The sequence below is a fragment of the Mus pahari genome, chromosome 5 (assembly GCF_900095145.1).
Source record: "Mus pahari chromosome 5, PAHARI_EIJ_v1.1, whole genome shotgun sequence".
Classification (NCBI taxonomy): domain Eukaryota; kingdom Metazoa; phylum Chordata; class Mammalia; order Rodentia; family Muridae; genus Mus; species Mus pahari.
Genome location: NC_034594.1, coordinates 14,509,879 through 14,526,193, shown reverse-complemented (window position 1 = coordinate 14,526,193; position 16,315 = coordinate 14,509,879). Strand labels below are relative to the sequence as shown.

Here is a 16,315-nt window from a genome sequence, read left to right as displayed (position 1 = left end):
CCTCGAACTCAGAAATCCGCCTGCCTCTGCCTCCCAAGTGCTGGGATTAAAGGCGTGTGCCACCAGGCCCGGCTGAAAAAGAATACTTAAATAAATAAATAAATAAGTAAACAAACAATAAATAGGTCAATAAGTAAATGGTCCAGGGAAATGGTTTAGTGAGTGACTGGCACTTGACCTGAATTCTATCCTTGGAACCCAAAATCCCAGTGTATGGGAGGCAGTGGCAGGCGGATCTCGGAGTTTGAGGCCAGCCTGCTCTTCTCTACCATTTGAGTTCCAGGACAGCCAAGACTACACAGAGAAACCCTGTAGCAAGCTAATAAATGCAACAGGTGTAATGGCAAGTGTCTGTAGCCCCACATTCACTCCATGTTCACCCTGCGTTCACCCCATGTTCACCTGGTGCCAGTGGAGAGAGTGCCTGCCTGCCTGGTGAGAGCTGCTGGGAGAGAGCGACCTCTGACCCATGCCTCCTGCCTGCCTTCAGCAGCAGTGTCTGTTCACATGCACCCAACACGCCAAGGACCGTGTACTTTACTCATGTACTAGGAGCTGGTTGTCTGTATTGAGTTTTATTTATTTTTTTAAGATTTATTTATTATTATACATAAGTACACTGTAGCTGTCTTCAGACACACCAGAAGATGGCATCAGATCTCATTACGGGTGGTTGTGAGCCGCCATGTGGTTGCTGGGATTTGAACTCAGGACCTTTGGAAGAGCAGTCAGTGCTCTTACCCGCTGAGCCATCTCACCAGCACCCCTGTATTGTGTTTTGAGGTTTAGGGCTGCACTTTAGGGCCCTCTGCTTATTTATCCATAGTCCAGTTCTGTATCCCCAGATATTTGAGTGTTTAAAATGGCATTTTGAACAGAAAGAGAAAGGAAAGCAAAGGTGGGAGATTAAATAACAGCAGTATGTATGATTTTGGAGAAGGAGGTGTTTTAAAATTTCCTTTAGTTTTAAAGGTGGGAGAAAGATGGGCCGTATGACACAGATCTCAAATGTGGTATATTTGAACCAAAGAGTAGGCAGTTGGAAATGACTGAAAGTTTTGAACTTGGCAGGGCTGTGCAATATGCTGCCCTGACTTTTTTTCTTTGAAGTAAAACATTTGTGAGTGGTATTTTAATATATTTACATCTTTTTCTAAATAAAAATGTTGGTGGTTTCATTTTTAGAATTGGCATTTTAATTACAGGAATGCAAATGGTTTATCACATTAAAAGCATATATTCTAAAACTTAGAATATTCCCCCGTGTTTCTAAATGTGTTCTGCATCAGTCTCTGCTGCTAAACTGTAATGGCACTTTGAGTTTAATCCTTTGTTATTGGTACAAGAGGAGATATGATTGACTTACTAATTGGTAGTATAAATGAAGGACCATGTACTTAATGCACATATGGTAGACATTGTAAATTTAGTAGTAAAATATTGTAGGTAGGAGATAATCTTTTTCTTCATGTTTGTATTATGAACATTACTTCTTAGGGAGTTAGTAACCTACTTGATTGGGCAACATTATGATATATTCATAAATCAGGCAATGTTTTTTTTTTTTGTTATGATATTTGGTTTTTACTGAATGAAGGACCGCATTAATTTGAAAAGTTAGGTAGTAAGCAAGAATTTTAAAAAATTTGGTTAATACTTTGAAGTACCCCTGAGTTATAGTGACTGCACAACCAATTATGTGTGTGTCATTAAGTTTTATTATCTGTAAACTAGTATGATTTCAGTAATTGAGAATCTCTGTAAAGCACTTAAGGAAATTGGGTGATAAAATTGGAAAACTTAGCAGAGAGCCTGGGATGGGGCTCAATAAATGTTATCGATTAGGAGTAGAACAAGTGAGGTACTAAATGTTGTGATTCCTCAAATTCAGTATGACAGCAGGGTTTTAAGTAAAGATAAACTGGAAGTTGGTCTTGGTGTGGACCTGAAATCCAAACACTTGGGCGATTGATGGTAGTTATTGCTATAAACAATACACAGAATTCCTGGTCAGCCTCGGCATGGTAGGGAGTGAGATCCTATCTGAAGACAAAAACCAAGCCAGGATGTTGTGGTACATACCTATAATCAGCCTTCAGGAGGCTGAGGCAGGAGGATTACTGCATTGGTGTATCTGCAGTGAAAACTTGAGAGTGTACTCTGTGTGTTCGTTTGGCATGCTCATAAGTACTTTTCCTCTCATTTTCTTTCTTTTCTTTTCTTTTTTCTTTTTTGGTTTTTCAAGACAGGGTTTCTTTGTGTAGCCCTGGCTGTCCTGGAACTCACTCTGTAGACCAGGCTGGGCTCGGACTCAGAAATCCGCCTGCCTCTGCCTCCCAAGTGCTGGGATTAAAGGCGTGCGCCACCACTGCCCGGCTCTTCTCATTTTCTAAAGTACTCTGTATCAATTATGTTCTCATTGCTGTGGCCAAATACTTGACAAGAAGCAGCTTCTAGAATGAAGGTTTTATTTTAGCTCACAGTTATGGAGAAGTGTGTCCACAGGCAGGAAGCAGAGACTGATAAATATTGCTCCCTTTTCCAGCCCCTGGAGTACTGCTGCTCAGAGGAGGGGTGGGGCTTCTCAATCCTGTCAAGTAAAAATCAAAATTCATAGCACATTTTTCTTGTATCTTTTTTTTTTTTTTNTTTTTTGGTTTTTCAAGACAGGGTTTCTTTGTGTAGCCCTGGCTGTCCTGGAACTCACTTTGTAGACCAGGCTGGCCTCGAACTCAGAAATCCGCCTGCCTCCGCCTCCCTAGTGCTGGGATTAAAGGCGTGCGCCACCACACCCGGCTTCTTGTATCATTTTGATACTTGTAAATCAGTAAAAAAATTTACCTTTATTTTGTTTTCTTCTGTCCTGGTTATTGTTCACTTTTGTCTTAATTACTATAAATTCTATGAGATTTTTTTTTGTAATTCAACAGCAATTGCATGTCAGTGAAATGATTGAGTAGCAAAGTTAATGGTAGTCTGGCTTTATCTGTTTGTATTCATGGCCATCCTATATATATTTAATTATATTTTAAAAATAGTTAATTTTTTATATTTGAGCTTGCTTTTTTTTTTTTTTTGGTTTTTCGAGACAGGGTTTCTCTGTGTTTTGCCAGGTCTGGTCTTGGTAACTCTTGCCTCTGCCTCCTAAATGCTAAGATTATAGATGTATACTACCACACTTAACTGTAAGTCTGTTTATTTCCCTAGTACTGGGGCTTGGCCTTGAGCATGTTGATCACTCTACCACCAGGTGACACCACCAGTCCTTTGCAGGCTGCTCTTTAGTCTTGGCATTAAACTTGTCTTAAAGGCCTGTGCTGCTCAGGTGCAGAGTTTTGCTTTTTGTTTCTTTTTTCTCTTGAGATGGTTCTGTAATATCTAGCTGGCCTGCAGTTACCTAAATATTGTAAGTTGGCCAGCCTAGAACTAACTATCCTGCCTCTCCAGGGCTGGGGTTATAGGTGTATGCCAAGACCAACTTCTGTTTTCTTTACTCACTCCATGGAAATTCTGGCTCTGCCTCTGGGGACTTTCTTGATTTACTATTTCATGTATAGTGTTAAGTTTATAAAGGCCAGGCTAGATGACACACTGTAATGCCTGTGAACTCTGGTGGCAGAGAGCATCTGTGAATTTGAGGCCAGAATGAGCTGCATAAAGAAGTTCTAGGCCAGGCCAGGCCAGGCCACATAGACCATATGTTAGAAACAAAGAAACCAACAAAGTAAAAAAATAATACATTTTAACAAGTTTGTAAGTAACATTGCTTGAGGAATCCAAATTATTTTGATTACACCAATAGTAAGAGCAGTTCCATTTTCATCTTTTCTGCTTCTTGACTGTGATGGGACAGTATCAGAACCAAGGGTAGGCTTTAGTTTTAAAGTAGATGCTACATGTGTCTCTGTTGACCACATGATTTTTGCTATTTTTCTTTCTGTTTCTTATCCTCTTGAACTTCCATCTTAACAGCTTAAGCAAACATCCCGATTCCTTTAGTATATTTCATGGTCTTGGAGTTTTGCTCACTGGTTTTTACCTTGATGTCTGGCTCACTATCCAGAAAGATGGTAGATTCTGGTTTGTTAAATTCTAAGAGAGAACCAGGCTATCTGGAAGAAGGGAATCATGAACTAGGCGATCTTCTGTCTCTACCATCCTTCTCCATTCTAGGAAACTTTAACATCAGTGGTGTTTTCTCTGTTGTGCCTGGTCCAGTTTTGTTTCCAATACACTGGATTTTACCATTTTAAGACAAGGTCTCACTTTGTACCCCAGCCTGACCTTGAACTTCTCTGCTAACCACCAGTGCTGACAACAAAGCATATTTCGGTCATACCTTAGATTTTAGAGGGAGCTTTTGTTGTTTTGTTTCTGTTTTCACTTTGCTCTCTTTGCCTTATTTTTTTTAACTATATGTTTTATGTGTTCACTGCTTTATTTAGCATTTCTCCTTCGAACATCAGTACAGATTATACTTAGTAAGTATCTTACCATCTGTCTAGTCTTGGGGCGCAGTGCTTTTGCCCACATTCAGCAGTAGTCTTGCGGAGGCGGGGGAGGTAAGGGTGGGGATTGACTCAAGGTCTCACCCCAAATGTTACAGGCTTGCATGTCTAGTTTGTTGGCCGGGTACCTTGTATACCACTGGTGCTTTATACAAGTGTATTTCTAGGCACGTGAGCTTCTTTGATTTAGTGTTTTGTTTGGTTTTGGTTCTTTGGGATAAGATTGCTCATTTTTTTTCCTATTGTGCCTAGATTGTCTCAGGTGCACTTCCCTCTTACTACCACCAGTGTTGTACTTTACCATGTGTCTGTACTCATTATACATCTTGTTTTCCCAGGTTTCGTAATCTTCTGTGGTATTTCTATATTAATAAGTTATCCTTGTCATAATGTTATTAATTCTCCTTTGCCTGTAGAATGAGATCTGAGGTTTTAAGCCTGATGTAGACTAGGAAGAAGATTGGAGAATAATCTGTTGATGTTTTACTCTTAAGTTTTGGGAGGTGACGCTAGTTATTTATTGGTCAAAGATCTCCAAGTTTTGATCTGTGTACTCTGCTGTTCACAAATTTGTATGTCTTAACAAACTGTTGATACACTTTTGTTGAAATGCACTGGGTCATAGTATTTGTGGCCCTAGGTGTTGGGATGTAACTTTTTTTCTTTTTAAAGATTTTTGTTGTTTGCAGGCCAGGGTGGCCTGGTACTTGGTGTGCAATAGCCCAGCTGGTCTTGAACTTGTAGTCCTCCTGCCTCAGCTACTAAACTACTTTACAGCATGCACCACCATGCCTGACTTAGTCAGCTTTTTAAAAATTATTTGTATTCTGAATAGTTTGCTTTTGTTTGTGTTCTTTTGATTTTTGTTTTTTTTCCCCTTGCTGCTTGTATGCCTTCCTTCTCAGATCCAATCCCAACGAAGAACATTGTTTAAAATGATGGTTTGGTTTATTGATGTTCATGATTTGAATTTTCCTCAATTTCTTTTATAGGAAGGACCATTAAGACCTGTTCTTGAATATATTGATCTAGTCAGCAGTGATGATGACGAGCCTAGTACCTCTCACAGTGATGTAAGTACATTTCATTTGATTTCATCTTTTTCTGTGCTGTCAGTTAAGTGTGCTATAGTGTTCTGAAGAGCGAGGAAAGCTGTAATGGCGTGTTTAAGAGCACAGCTGCTCTAAAGAATGCTCACTGCTCTTTAGGATGGGCCAGCACAAATAGCTCCAAGAATGAGTCTTGTACCTCTAGCAGCTTTTACTTATTTTTACTTAAATATAAACACTGGAATGTAATAACTGATTAAAGGGAATATGATAAAATGCAAGCTTTTTGCTTACCCCACCTTCCCTCTTTCCTATAACTTATCTGGTACCTGTAGAACTGTTTTTTGTTTTTTTTTTTAAACCTTTTGAACTTGGTGGCTGCAGAAAATATATCTTGAGAGAAAGAGTGTGTGAAGATCCTTTAGGAAGAGGAGTAGCCTTTAGCTGAGCAGTGACTCCAGTCTTCTTTCCTTTTGGCCTTTTCCCTTTCCATTCTTAGAATCCATGCATGTGACTTGCTCCTAGAACTGTCTTGAACACCAGTGCCTTACTGTGGGAGTTGAATTCCTTGAACCTTTTGTGGCAGGGTTGGTTTCCATTTGTTTCTGCTGGTGGACTTTTCTTGATAGGTCAGAGAACTCCTGGCTCTTGCTCATGGTTCCATGCTGTGGGACTTGAGACTTGGATGTGTAATCAGCATGCCTCAGTTTGAGACTTACCCCTCACTGTCTTAGCTCAGGGTCGTGCTCCTTCATTTTGTTTTTGCAGTTGAAAAGAAAATAAGTCCTACCTCACAGGGCTGTTGTGAGGATGAAATAAAGTAACAAATATGGAAGTTCATGAACAACAAAATGTAAAGCAGATAGGTACAACTGGGAGTTTATTCATGGACAGTTAATAACTATTTAAAGAAATGTAAAATGGCCCCAACTGAAGGAGTTTTAAAAGTTTTTTTTTCATTTCATTTCAGTAGGACTTTATTCATTTTCTCTGCTATCATTTTCTTCCACTTGCTGCTCTTTCTATATTGAGTAGTTCTTTTCTTTTGTTGTTAGTTGGTATTACAGTAGCCTCACCTTAGCATCTTACTATAGCCTAGGATCAGGCAGCAGACTAAGATAGGACTACTTTGAACTGAAGTTAGTTTGTTTTTGTGGCGTGTGTGTGTGTGTGTGTGTGTGTATGTGTGCGCGCGCGCGTGTGCGTGCAGGTATGTGCAAGTGTACATGTGAGCAAGCATGTGAGGGCCACGAGCTGACATCAGAGGCCCTCAGTTGTTCTTTACCTTACTTTATTTTTGAAGAGCTCTCATTGAACCTGGAGCTCACTGATAGACTAGACCCAGTGAATTTTGGGATTTGCCTTTGTCCACCTGCCCGGTGCTAGAATTACAGATTTGCAGTTGTTTGCCTCAGGTCTTCATATGTGCGCGACAAACACTTTACATACTGAATCATCTCCCCAGCCCCTAAATGATCGTATTTTTAATCATAATTTTTTAATAGACAGAGTCCAGCATTAATGACTATACTTTTTATGGGGTTGAGGGTACTAAATCCTGTGTATTTGATTTCTCTTATCTTTGGCCGGCCTATAGTGGATTGTTTCTGCCTTTTTTATGTATAATAATATAAAATTTGAATTCTACTTACTGGACATGCATCTCTGCACTTGAAAGTTAACATATTAAAAGCATATTTTTTTTCTTCCTTGGTTTTCTTGTTCATGTGGATAACCCAGAGAATGCCTGAATCTAAAGTGCCATCCTCTGAGAATCATCGCCCAGAAATGTGCTCTAGCTGCAGTGTTCCTCTTCCCATTGGAGACAGCAGCTCCTCCTCTGGGAGCTGTGCCAACAGTCCACAAAGGATAGTTTCTCAACCTTCTTCTGTTGAGAACCCATTGGAGAACCAGAAAAATGATCACAATAATTCCGATGTTAGTGTCTCTGAAAAAGAGACACTTAAACCACAAAATAATCAGACTCTGCCTTCAGCATCACTTCTGGGCCCCCAGGAATCATTGGCTTTTTCTGAGGTCAAAGAGGATTTCCCTGGCACGATTTCTTCAGCTTCACAGAGTGGACAGGATGCCATCCTGTATCTCCAGACACAAGTGGCTGAGATGTCCCGAGTCATACGTGATCTGCAGTCCAGGAGTTGTTTTAGATTTCATCATTCTAGGCCAAGTGAGAGCTCGTCAGTTCCTTGGGATATCTCCAGCTCTAAGGAGGACAGTTCGTCCACAGTTGAAGAGGAGTCTGACTGCAAATCTCCATCAGCTGATGACAAAGGGCAGCCACCTGACCCCATGCAGTCCAGTTTTACTGGTCTTTTGAAGAGAATGGAACAAAGGGGTGTTATAAAGAGGGTGACGTTCCAGTCTGAAGCAGAAACCTGTGAGGGCAAGCCTGATTGGATGACCTCTAAAAAACGCTTGGTTCCTCCACTGCATCCACTTTTGAGAATTGCCACCACTGAAGTTTTTAAAGACCCTGCTGATTGCCATCCTTCTTCCTTCATGGGACACAGGGTTTATCCTGTGGCCAAGGACACATCTCCTTTCCAGCCAAATCCACCAGCTGAGGGACCCATTATAGATGTATTAGAACATAGCAAAAGAGGAAATACAACATCTCCTTTAGACTCTACCTCAAAAGAAATGGAGGTCATGGGTTGCAGGTTCTACCATGCTGCTTCCATTGCAGCCCGGGCTGCTAGCTATATGGCCTATATGACTCAGTATCAACGTAAACTCTGGGAAGACATGGAAGATCTGGTTCATGACCCGGAGTTTGATCGTGGGAAAGCAAGGTGTATAATATCTGATGGCATGGATGCAGGACTTTGGCAGCTCTGTACCACTAGAGACATAATGGACTCCGTAGTCAGAGTTATGGCCATGGCAGTAGACTATAGAAGACAGGCCTGGCTCCGACTAACATCTCTCACTAAGAAAACCCAGGAGAAAATCTTACACTTGCCCTTTGATGGTACATCTCTTTTTGGACAAGATGTGAATGCTATTGTTGCAGAAGACAATAGTATTAAAGAAAATGAATATAAGGATCACAATAAATACTATACTCAGCATCGGTACTTTTATAGTCATGATCAGAAAGCACATTATCACAACAGAGGGTACTCCAAAGGGGATTGGTACAAACCCCGGAATCACCCCTATAGATACAGAAAGAAGGGAGCCTCTCCAGAACGACATGGGTATAAGAACTGATACTCTGACTCCAGAGGTTTAGAAGATTAGCCTTCCAAGGTCCTACCTTACCTGTTCTTCCCCAGGTTGAAGGTCATCTCAAAAAATGAGTACTTCACAGCTGATGTTTGAGTTCTAGACTTTTAGAATGAAGTATATATAAAAAGATTTAAGCTTTATTGGCCAAATGGAGACTTTGTTCTAAGGAGTATTGGATAAAGGTTTACACAGTATTTTTGGTCCAAACTAAGTCCAGAGAAGGGTACTCAGGAATCTTCTGGAATTTAAAGAAAATACATAGATTCATACCTCAGGAAAATCTTGTTGGTAAACTGAGGACTAGCAAAGTTTTGGATCTGGAAACAATTTGCTACTAGATCAGTGTTTACTAAGACCGAAGTGTAAAACCTTCATTTTAGATCATCATTACTTCTGGAACGTCAGGCTTCAGCTTGATGGGTCATCCAAAAATGACAGATCTGTTACATACAGTCCCTATGTTAAAATGATCAGCTCTCCATAGTCCATAGTATTAGCAAGCTCTGTGAGACTTCAGAATTATCCTGGAAGCTATGTGTCTGCTGGAATTCATTAAAAATTTTTGCCAAATCCTTATAACTGGGGTGACTAAATGTCACAGGTCTACTTTTGGACTCAATCTGGAAAAAAATATGGAAAAAAAGATACCTGTAACATCACAGTAGAAAAGATAAACTGTCTTCATCCTGACTATGATGGGCTACCACAGGATCACTACTCATAATGCTGCATGTGAGATAGCTCTTGTTGTCATCAGTTCTACTAGTCTTTGACTTACCAAGCTCTCATGTGAACCACCTGTGAGACTCAGGCATAGAAGTCTCTCTGATGTGGGCCTTTCAATGAGATGGCCTTCTTAAACCTGTCTTCTAATGAGTTGGTTCTTTTGAGCTTGATAGTGCATTACGTTCTCACAATAGACATATGTACCATCGTGGCCCTGGACATACAGGATATTTCTATCATCCAGGCATGCAAAATGTGAACTCTTTAAGAGCAAGAATTTCAAACATGCCTGACAATCTGATCTCTCTTGAAATAAAGAGGGATGCCATTAGTCTAGACATCGTTGTGAAATCCTTGAGATATAAAGTGTGACTGGGTGTTTCAAGATACACAGCTGTTTCTGGTATTGAGTTCCTAAAAGGCTGGAATCAAGACTTCAGTGACATGTTCTTGGTTAAGTGGTTAATTTGTCATGTAATCTAATCGGACTCTCTGAGATGATTTAACATTTTGCTCCCAATAATAACTCTTTTTGGAGCTGGCAGCAGATACCTCAGTTATATTAATGTCCCACAGTATCATCTCTTTAATCTCAAGGCAATGGCTGTATGATATACTAGCCCCTATGTCCCTGTCTTCACAGCATGACTTAAAGTAGAGAAAATGTCAAGTTTGAGGGGGTCTGAACGCTTAACCTAATGTAACTTGGCAGCCAAAAAATAATTTTTTCACAGATGTTAATTCTGTGACCTCTTGGTCACAAATTGGTCGAACATCTGCTTCTTTCTTAATTTTTAATCTGCTTGATCAAAATGTTTTAGGTATACTATTAATGGAATATAGCATTGTCTTAAGGGGTTGTGTGGTTCCTGTTTATCATAGTGGTAGACCTTTTCTGTGATGCTCGCGCTTTGTAATTCATTAGAAAACTCTTCCTACTTTCCTACACATACTCAGCAGCCTATTTAACAACCTACATTTCTTCTTTTTTGTTTTTGAGACAGGGTTTTACCACATATACTGAGCGGGCCTGGGACTTGATAAGTAGACTAGGCTGGCCTTGAACCCATAGAGATCTGCTTGTCTCTGTTTGCCTCCTGACTGCTGGAAGTAAAGGCATGTGCTACTAGGCCAGGCTGCTGCTTTTCATTTGTGCCATATAGATCGGAGGCACGAGGTTCCACCTTGGAAGATGTTACTTTGTCAGATAATTTTAGGGTCTGTATTAGTCCTGTTTGTTTTATTTGTAGACCAAACCTGAACTAGTTTATCAAGATTGTTTAGCAGATATAACTGAATTGTATCTAGAGTTAATATTTACTTAATAAGTTAATATTGTCCACAAAATTTTACTTTGACTTTCTTAGGTTCCTACCAGGGGTCTCTAAAATGTCTCTCAAACTCCAGATAAGCAGACTTTTGTAGCTTGTATTCAATGCTATACAGAGGGGTAGTAGACTCTGGGTAGTAGCCCATGACTGTAGCAGTGCAGGTTTCCTCTGAGAAAGGGCTAACCACCCAGACTTTACTACGGCAAGTTTGCACGTGTCTTTGTGCGGCGTTGGGGCTGCTTCAGCTCATTTGTTCTTTTCCATCTTGCCCTGAATTAGATGCTACATATCACATGACTTATGAGATACTCTTGTTTAAAAAACAAAACAAAATAAATAATGCTTCGAGATGTGCTCTCTGAAACTGTTTTGGCACGCTCACCTAATTTATTTGTACTAATCTCCGCTTTATAGTAAATGGCAACAAAAAAGCACAGAAAATTTAGCACTTTAATAATTTTGACATTATTGTACAGCTCTTAAGTATTTTCAAGACAGCACTACTCTCTGTCTTAGATGTTTATGTTGTTCATTAATGAAGTAAAAGTAACATTGTTTGACCACTAATTGATAAACCCAAGCAACTCCAAAGAATTGCGTTTTTCTCAAAGTGAAAAAAGGCGGGAAATCACCAAATTGGTGATGAGTCAGACAACCGAATAGCAGTGCTTGGCGGCTGAGCTGGTGTGGACAGTGTGGTAGTGTAGGAGTGTGTAGCTCTAGTTGACTCGGTAGTATTCCAGTATCCTTCACCTGTTTCTCTCTTTAATCTGGCATACTTGAATGATGATGTTGTAAAGGTAAAAGTTGGTACTTGGTCTAGTGAGCCGCCCCAGTAGACACCCCAGGAGGAGAAGATAGCATAAAGATTTACCCGGGTGGATACTGAGGTTGTGTCTGCCGTGTGCAGAGCCTGCTTCAGAATTCCTGTTAGGTTGACTTTTGAGTGAGACTACCACTTGCTTTTCTGGATACCTTGAAGAATTAATTATTTGGTTTTTCCTTTCATTTAAAATGTCATTTCTTGACTAGATATAAGATGTATTTGGAGACAATGTGATTTTTATTTTGTAGTTATTATATATAGAGAAATACTATTTCCGTTTATTGTTATATAAAGTGCCTTTTTAAATTTTACTCTTACGTTTAAGACCTAACCTTTGGTGTGGTATTTATGTAACGTCTGTACAGTGATTTACTCTTAGTTTATTATCTTTATTACCTGTAAAATTGCACTATTTAAATGTACTCCTTCTTAATGCTAACTTGTTTTCTTCATAACACTGTTACTAATTTCAGAAGGTTATAAAATAAATTTCCCTCTTAACATCACAGAAGTTCTTTAGGTTTTAGTAGTTGGTTCTGTTTTCTAGATATAAAAGTAGCTCTTTTTTTCTTTGCATGTTCTAGGTTTTTCTGACTGAGTCATCTGTCTCGTATCTAACCCTGTTCATAGCCATAGCAACACTACTTATATCTGCTAAATGGATGTGTTTCCTGGGACAGTAGAAGCAAGGACATTAAAACAGTGAAGTTGGTGGCACTATAGATTATAAATAATAGTCTGTGGCAGCTTCCTTATCAGTATAATTACTTTTGTTTTCCTTTTTAAACTGGCAGCTTCTTTATCAGTATAATTGCATTTATTTACTTAGCCTTCAAAATGCCATTTTGAGGGCAGCATATACTCTTTCAGGCTACTTTACTGCATTATACCTAAGTGACCTGACTGTAGTGTCCTTAAGGGCCTGATACATCCAGGATATATACCTCTCAGGTATTGTAAGCAAGGATGCTGAAAAGACAGAGTCCAGAATTCCCTCTCTCTATAGAATTGGATACCGATAAGGTTGAACATAGAGGTTAGCAGCTCATTCATTATTTTTGAAGTTAATTGGGATTCTGCTGAAGGCTTGAAATTATGGGTTAGAACTCTTTAGAAGTAGAAGATTGCAATAACAAAAGCCTTTTTTTTTTTTTTTTAAATGTGAGGCATATTTTGCCCCAGTCTTGCACTGTCTAGTTCCTGTTTTTTGAAATTTACCCTTATGTACTTAATGTTGGTGGCTAGACCAATACCTGATTGTCACTGTGGGTACATCTTATGCATGTCATTCAATTGGTCAGATTGGTTCTGTGTGGTTTTTAGTGGGCATCCAAACTAGTCAGTTCTTTTCACTTAAATTTTAAAGGAGGAAGTTACCAGTAAGTAAATGTCGATTACTGTATTGAATGCAAACCTTTCTTTTCATATTTAACAAGTTTTATAAACCATTAAATGTATGGAGTTTCCCTTCTTGAATGATTTTTGAGAATGCTGTTTTATTAAATCCTTTTTCTCTTATTACTGGAGTCCCATTTTTGTACTCCTGTGTCATTATTTATTTTACTTTATTATAATGCACTTTTGTAACGTGTGGGACATTGAGATCTTACTACTGGAGCCTGTGTTCATTTCCTGTAGGCTATAGAGGTGGTCTCAGTTCAGTTGTGTCTTGAGTGGGGCTTTTATGTAGCTGCTCAAGCTGCCCCAAACATGGTTTTCATGTCTCCTCCTGGGGCCAGGGACTTCAGGGCTGTGGCATCATGCTGGGCTTTTAGTCCTGTCCTCTTGGTGAGGGTTTGTGATTTTGATCTGTCTTTCTCAAGAACCTCTTTCCAAAAAGGAAGTCTGATTTTTCCCTTAATCTCGTGGATGTTGATATTTTTTAATTCTACCACTATGTACTTAACTGAAATGTTATGCGTGTGTGTTGGGGGCGGTATATGTATGTGTATAGTGTGTGTACATAGTATGTGAAGACCAGAGGTTAATGTCAGGTGAATTCTTTATATACTTGGCACGTTTTTTGTTTGTTTGTTTGTTTGTTTAAGACAGGGTCTTTTACTGAACAGTGAGTTCACAGGGTTGGTTGGCTAGACTGGTTAGCCAGGTAGATCCAGGAATTACCTACTGGACTCCCATCATACTGGATTACAGATCACACTGCTGGGCCCCGTATTTTACCTGGGTATTGCAGGACTTGGGTCCTCATACTTATGTGGCAAGCACTTTACCTATTGAGCCATTTCCCCATTTCTTCCTTGCTTGCTTGTTCAAGTTTCCCTCTCCCTCTCTTCCTAATCACCCCTCCCCCTCCCCCAGCCACCCCACCAGTCCTAATTCATGTTCCTAAACGCTGGGATTTCAAGTGTGAGCCACTATGTCCTATTTAAATGTCATTTAATTTGTATGTTTAGTAGTCATAAGCATTTGTGATAAGAATGTTTTTAGTTTTCCCTAAAATATTTAAAAATATATAGGGGCTAGGAATATAGCTCAGAGGGGATAGTACTTGCTTAATGTGCAGAAAGCCCTGGGCCCAAGGCATAGCCAATAATGGTGATATATGTCTGTAAATCCAGCACTTAGGATGTAGGTGCAGGAGGATCAGAAGTTCAAGGTCATCCTTAGCTATACATCAAATTCCTGGTTCTCATGGTCTACATGAGACCTTGTCTCAAAAAGGAAAGAAAAAAAATCGTATAGCTAGTCCAGTCTTAGAAGTGTCCCTGATTATTGAACTTTAATTATTTTTAATATCTCATTTAATGGCGGTTTCATAGTTCAGGGTATTTTTTTATTTATTTTTTGTTGTCACTGCTGTTGGTTTTTTTCTTTTGATACAGTGTCTCTGTAGTCTAGGTCGGCTCTGAATTCAAGACCAGTCCGCTTCACTTTCCCAAGTCCCGGGCTTAAAGGAGTGAGCCATTGTGTAGTCTTCACAGATGCATTCTATATATACTAATATGGTTGAATTTAATATCATAAAGTTAATTTATACTATAGCTCTGTGATTTTGCTTCTTAAAGTTAACCAATCTTCGGGTTTTAAGGGCTTTACTAGTTTTTTGTTTGTTTTTTGAGGGATGGTATATTGGGTGTTTCGAGGTCAGAGTTCTTGGGTTTCTCTTAGAACTTTGAAGACCTCAGGTTTTGTTTTCCAGTATTATAGTGTGTCTGATATCCTTGACCTCTCTTATTATAAATAAAAGTAAATGTATATTTGGTGATTTTGTTTGTTTGTTTTGTTTTTACTGCAAATGTCTCAAGTGTTGCTGTTAGAGGCTCTGTTAGTCCTTTTACAAGGCTAGCTTCTCATATGCTCCTTTCCCATGAACTATATCCCGTGCCTGTTGTTTTCTTTCATTACCTGCAAGAGTGACTGTCCAGCATTCCATTTGAAGGGACAATTAGAACTCCCACTTTTGTCTGTAGTAGCTGATTCACACTCCTTGGATTTAAAATGCAGTTTATGTGTTAAGTGACTATCATGCTTGTGGACCATTTCAGTCTCTCAGTGAGGCAGCATTGCCCTGAATAGTGGTGGAATGACATGACCCAAGTCTTTTTTAAGACACAAGTTATATTCTTGTTGCTTTGTTTGTGGGGTAGTTGGGTGTGTCTTCTTATTTGGTCTCATTGTATCACGCAGACTGGCTTGGGACTTTGTGGAGGCCTCCTGCTTCAAGAGCTGGCATCCTAAGTCTTGTTTGAAAAAAGATTTGATTGCTAGCTAGGTGTGGTGGCCCATACCTCCCCCCCCCTCGGTATGTATGTATATATGTATGTATGTATTTATTTATTTGGTTTTTTTTTTTTTTTTTTTTTTTTTTGAGACAGGGGACCCATACCTTTAATTCTGGAGGCAGATGCAGGTAGATCACTCTTGAGTGACCAGCTTGGTCCACGTGGCCTATTCCAGGTCAACCAAGGCTACATAGTGAAATGCTGTTTCAAGAAAAAAAAAAATAGAAAATTAACAATAATACTTTTTCATTGTTGCAGTTTTCCTGTTTGGAATGCAGCCCATTTCTTATTAAGTAAAATATAGTTAATATGTAAATAGCCTCATTCAGATTCTTAGCACAGAATTGTCTCTGTGTGTGTGTTATTTCTCTTTTTTTAAATATTTATTCTTATGAATATGAGTACACTGTCGATCTCCAGACAAACCTACTGAAGAGGGTATTTGATCCCATTATACATAGTTGTGAGTCACATGTGGTTGCTGGGAATTGAACTCAGGACTTCTGGAAGAGCAGTCAGTACTCTTAACCACTGAGCCATCTCTCCAGCCCCTTAATATTTCTTTAATGACCTGAGCTAGCTCTGTGTGTTGTGAATGGCTGGATCACCTTGATTGCGTTGAGTTTGTCAGCTTCCTGTCTGGGAAGAAAGTCTAGGAAAGAATGTATCCTGTGTGTACTGAGCATTCTTTACCTACATCTTGAAGTGGACTTCCCCAGGCTCAGGTCACGTGCTGCCATGTCTCTGCAGACAAGTCTTTTCCTGTCATGGCTGTCCATGCACTCTTGTTACTTGGTACTTGTCAGATGAGCCACATCTTCCTCACTCTTGCATTGAGGTGTCCATGTTCTGGACTAAGGCTGATCTTACAGCGCTCACG

The 16,315-nt window shown here is 39.5% G+C and overlaps 1 protein-coding gene across 2 annotated transcripts in view; it reads left to right on the top strand.

Moving 5' to 3' along the window:
- The window catches only part of Znf451 (zinc finger protein 451), a 54,371-nt gene that overhangs the window by 5,272 nt on the left and 32,784 nt on the right, over nucleotides 1–16,315 (top strand). Inside the window, exons 3-4 of one of the 2 annotated variants that reach the window (XM_021197253.1) lie at nucleotides 5,501–5,581; nucleotides 7,298–13,210. In XM_021197253.1, the coding sequence (XP_021052912.1) occupies nucleotides 5,501–5,581; nucleotides 7,298–8,791 (1,575 nt within the window). In that variant the 3' untranslated portion in view covers nucleotides 8,792–13,210. Of the gene's footprint in view, nucleotides 1–5,500; nucleotides 5,582–7,297; nucleotides 13,211–16,315 lie in introns of those variants that run through there. The other variant, XM_021197250.1, reaches the window with a different exon arrangement.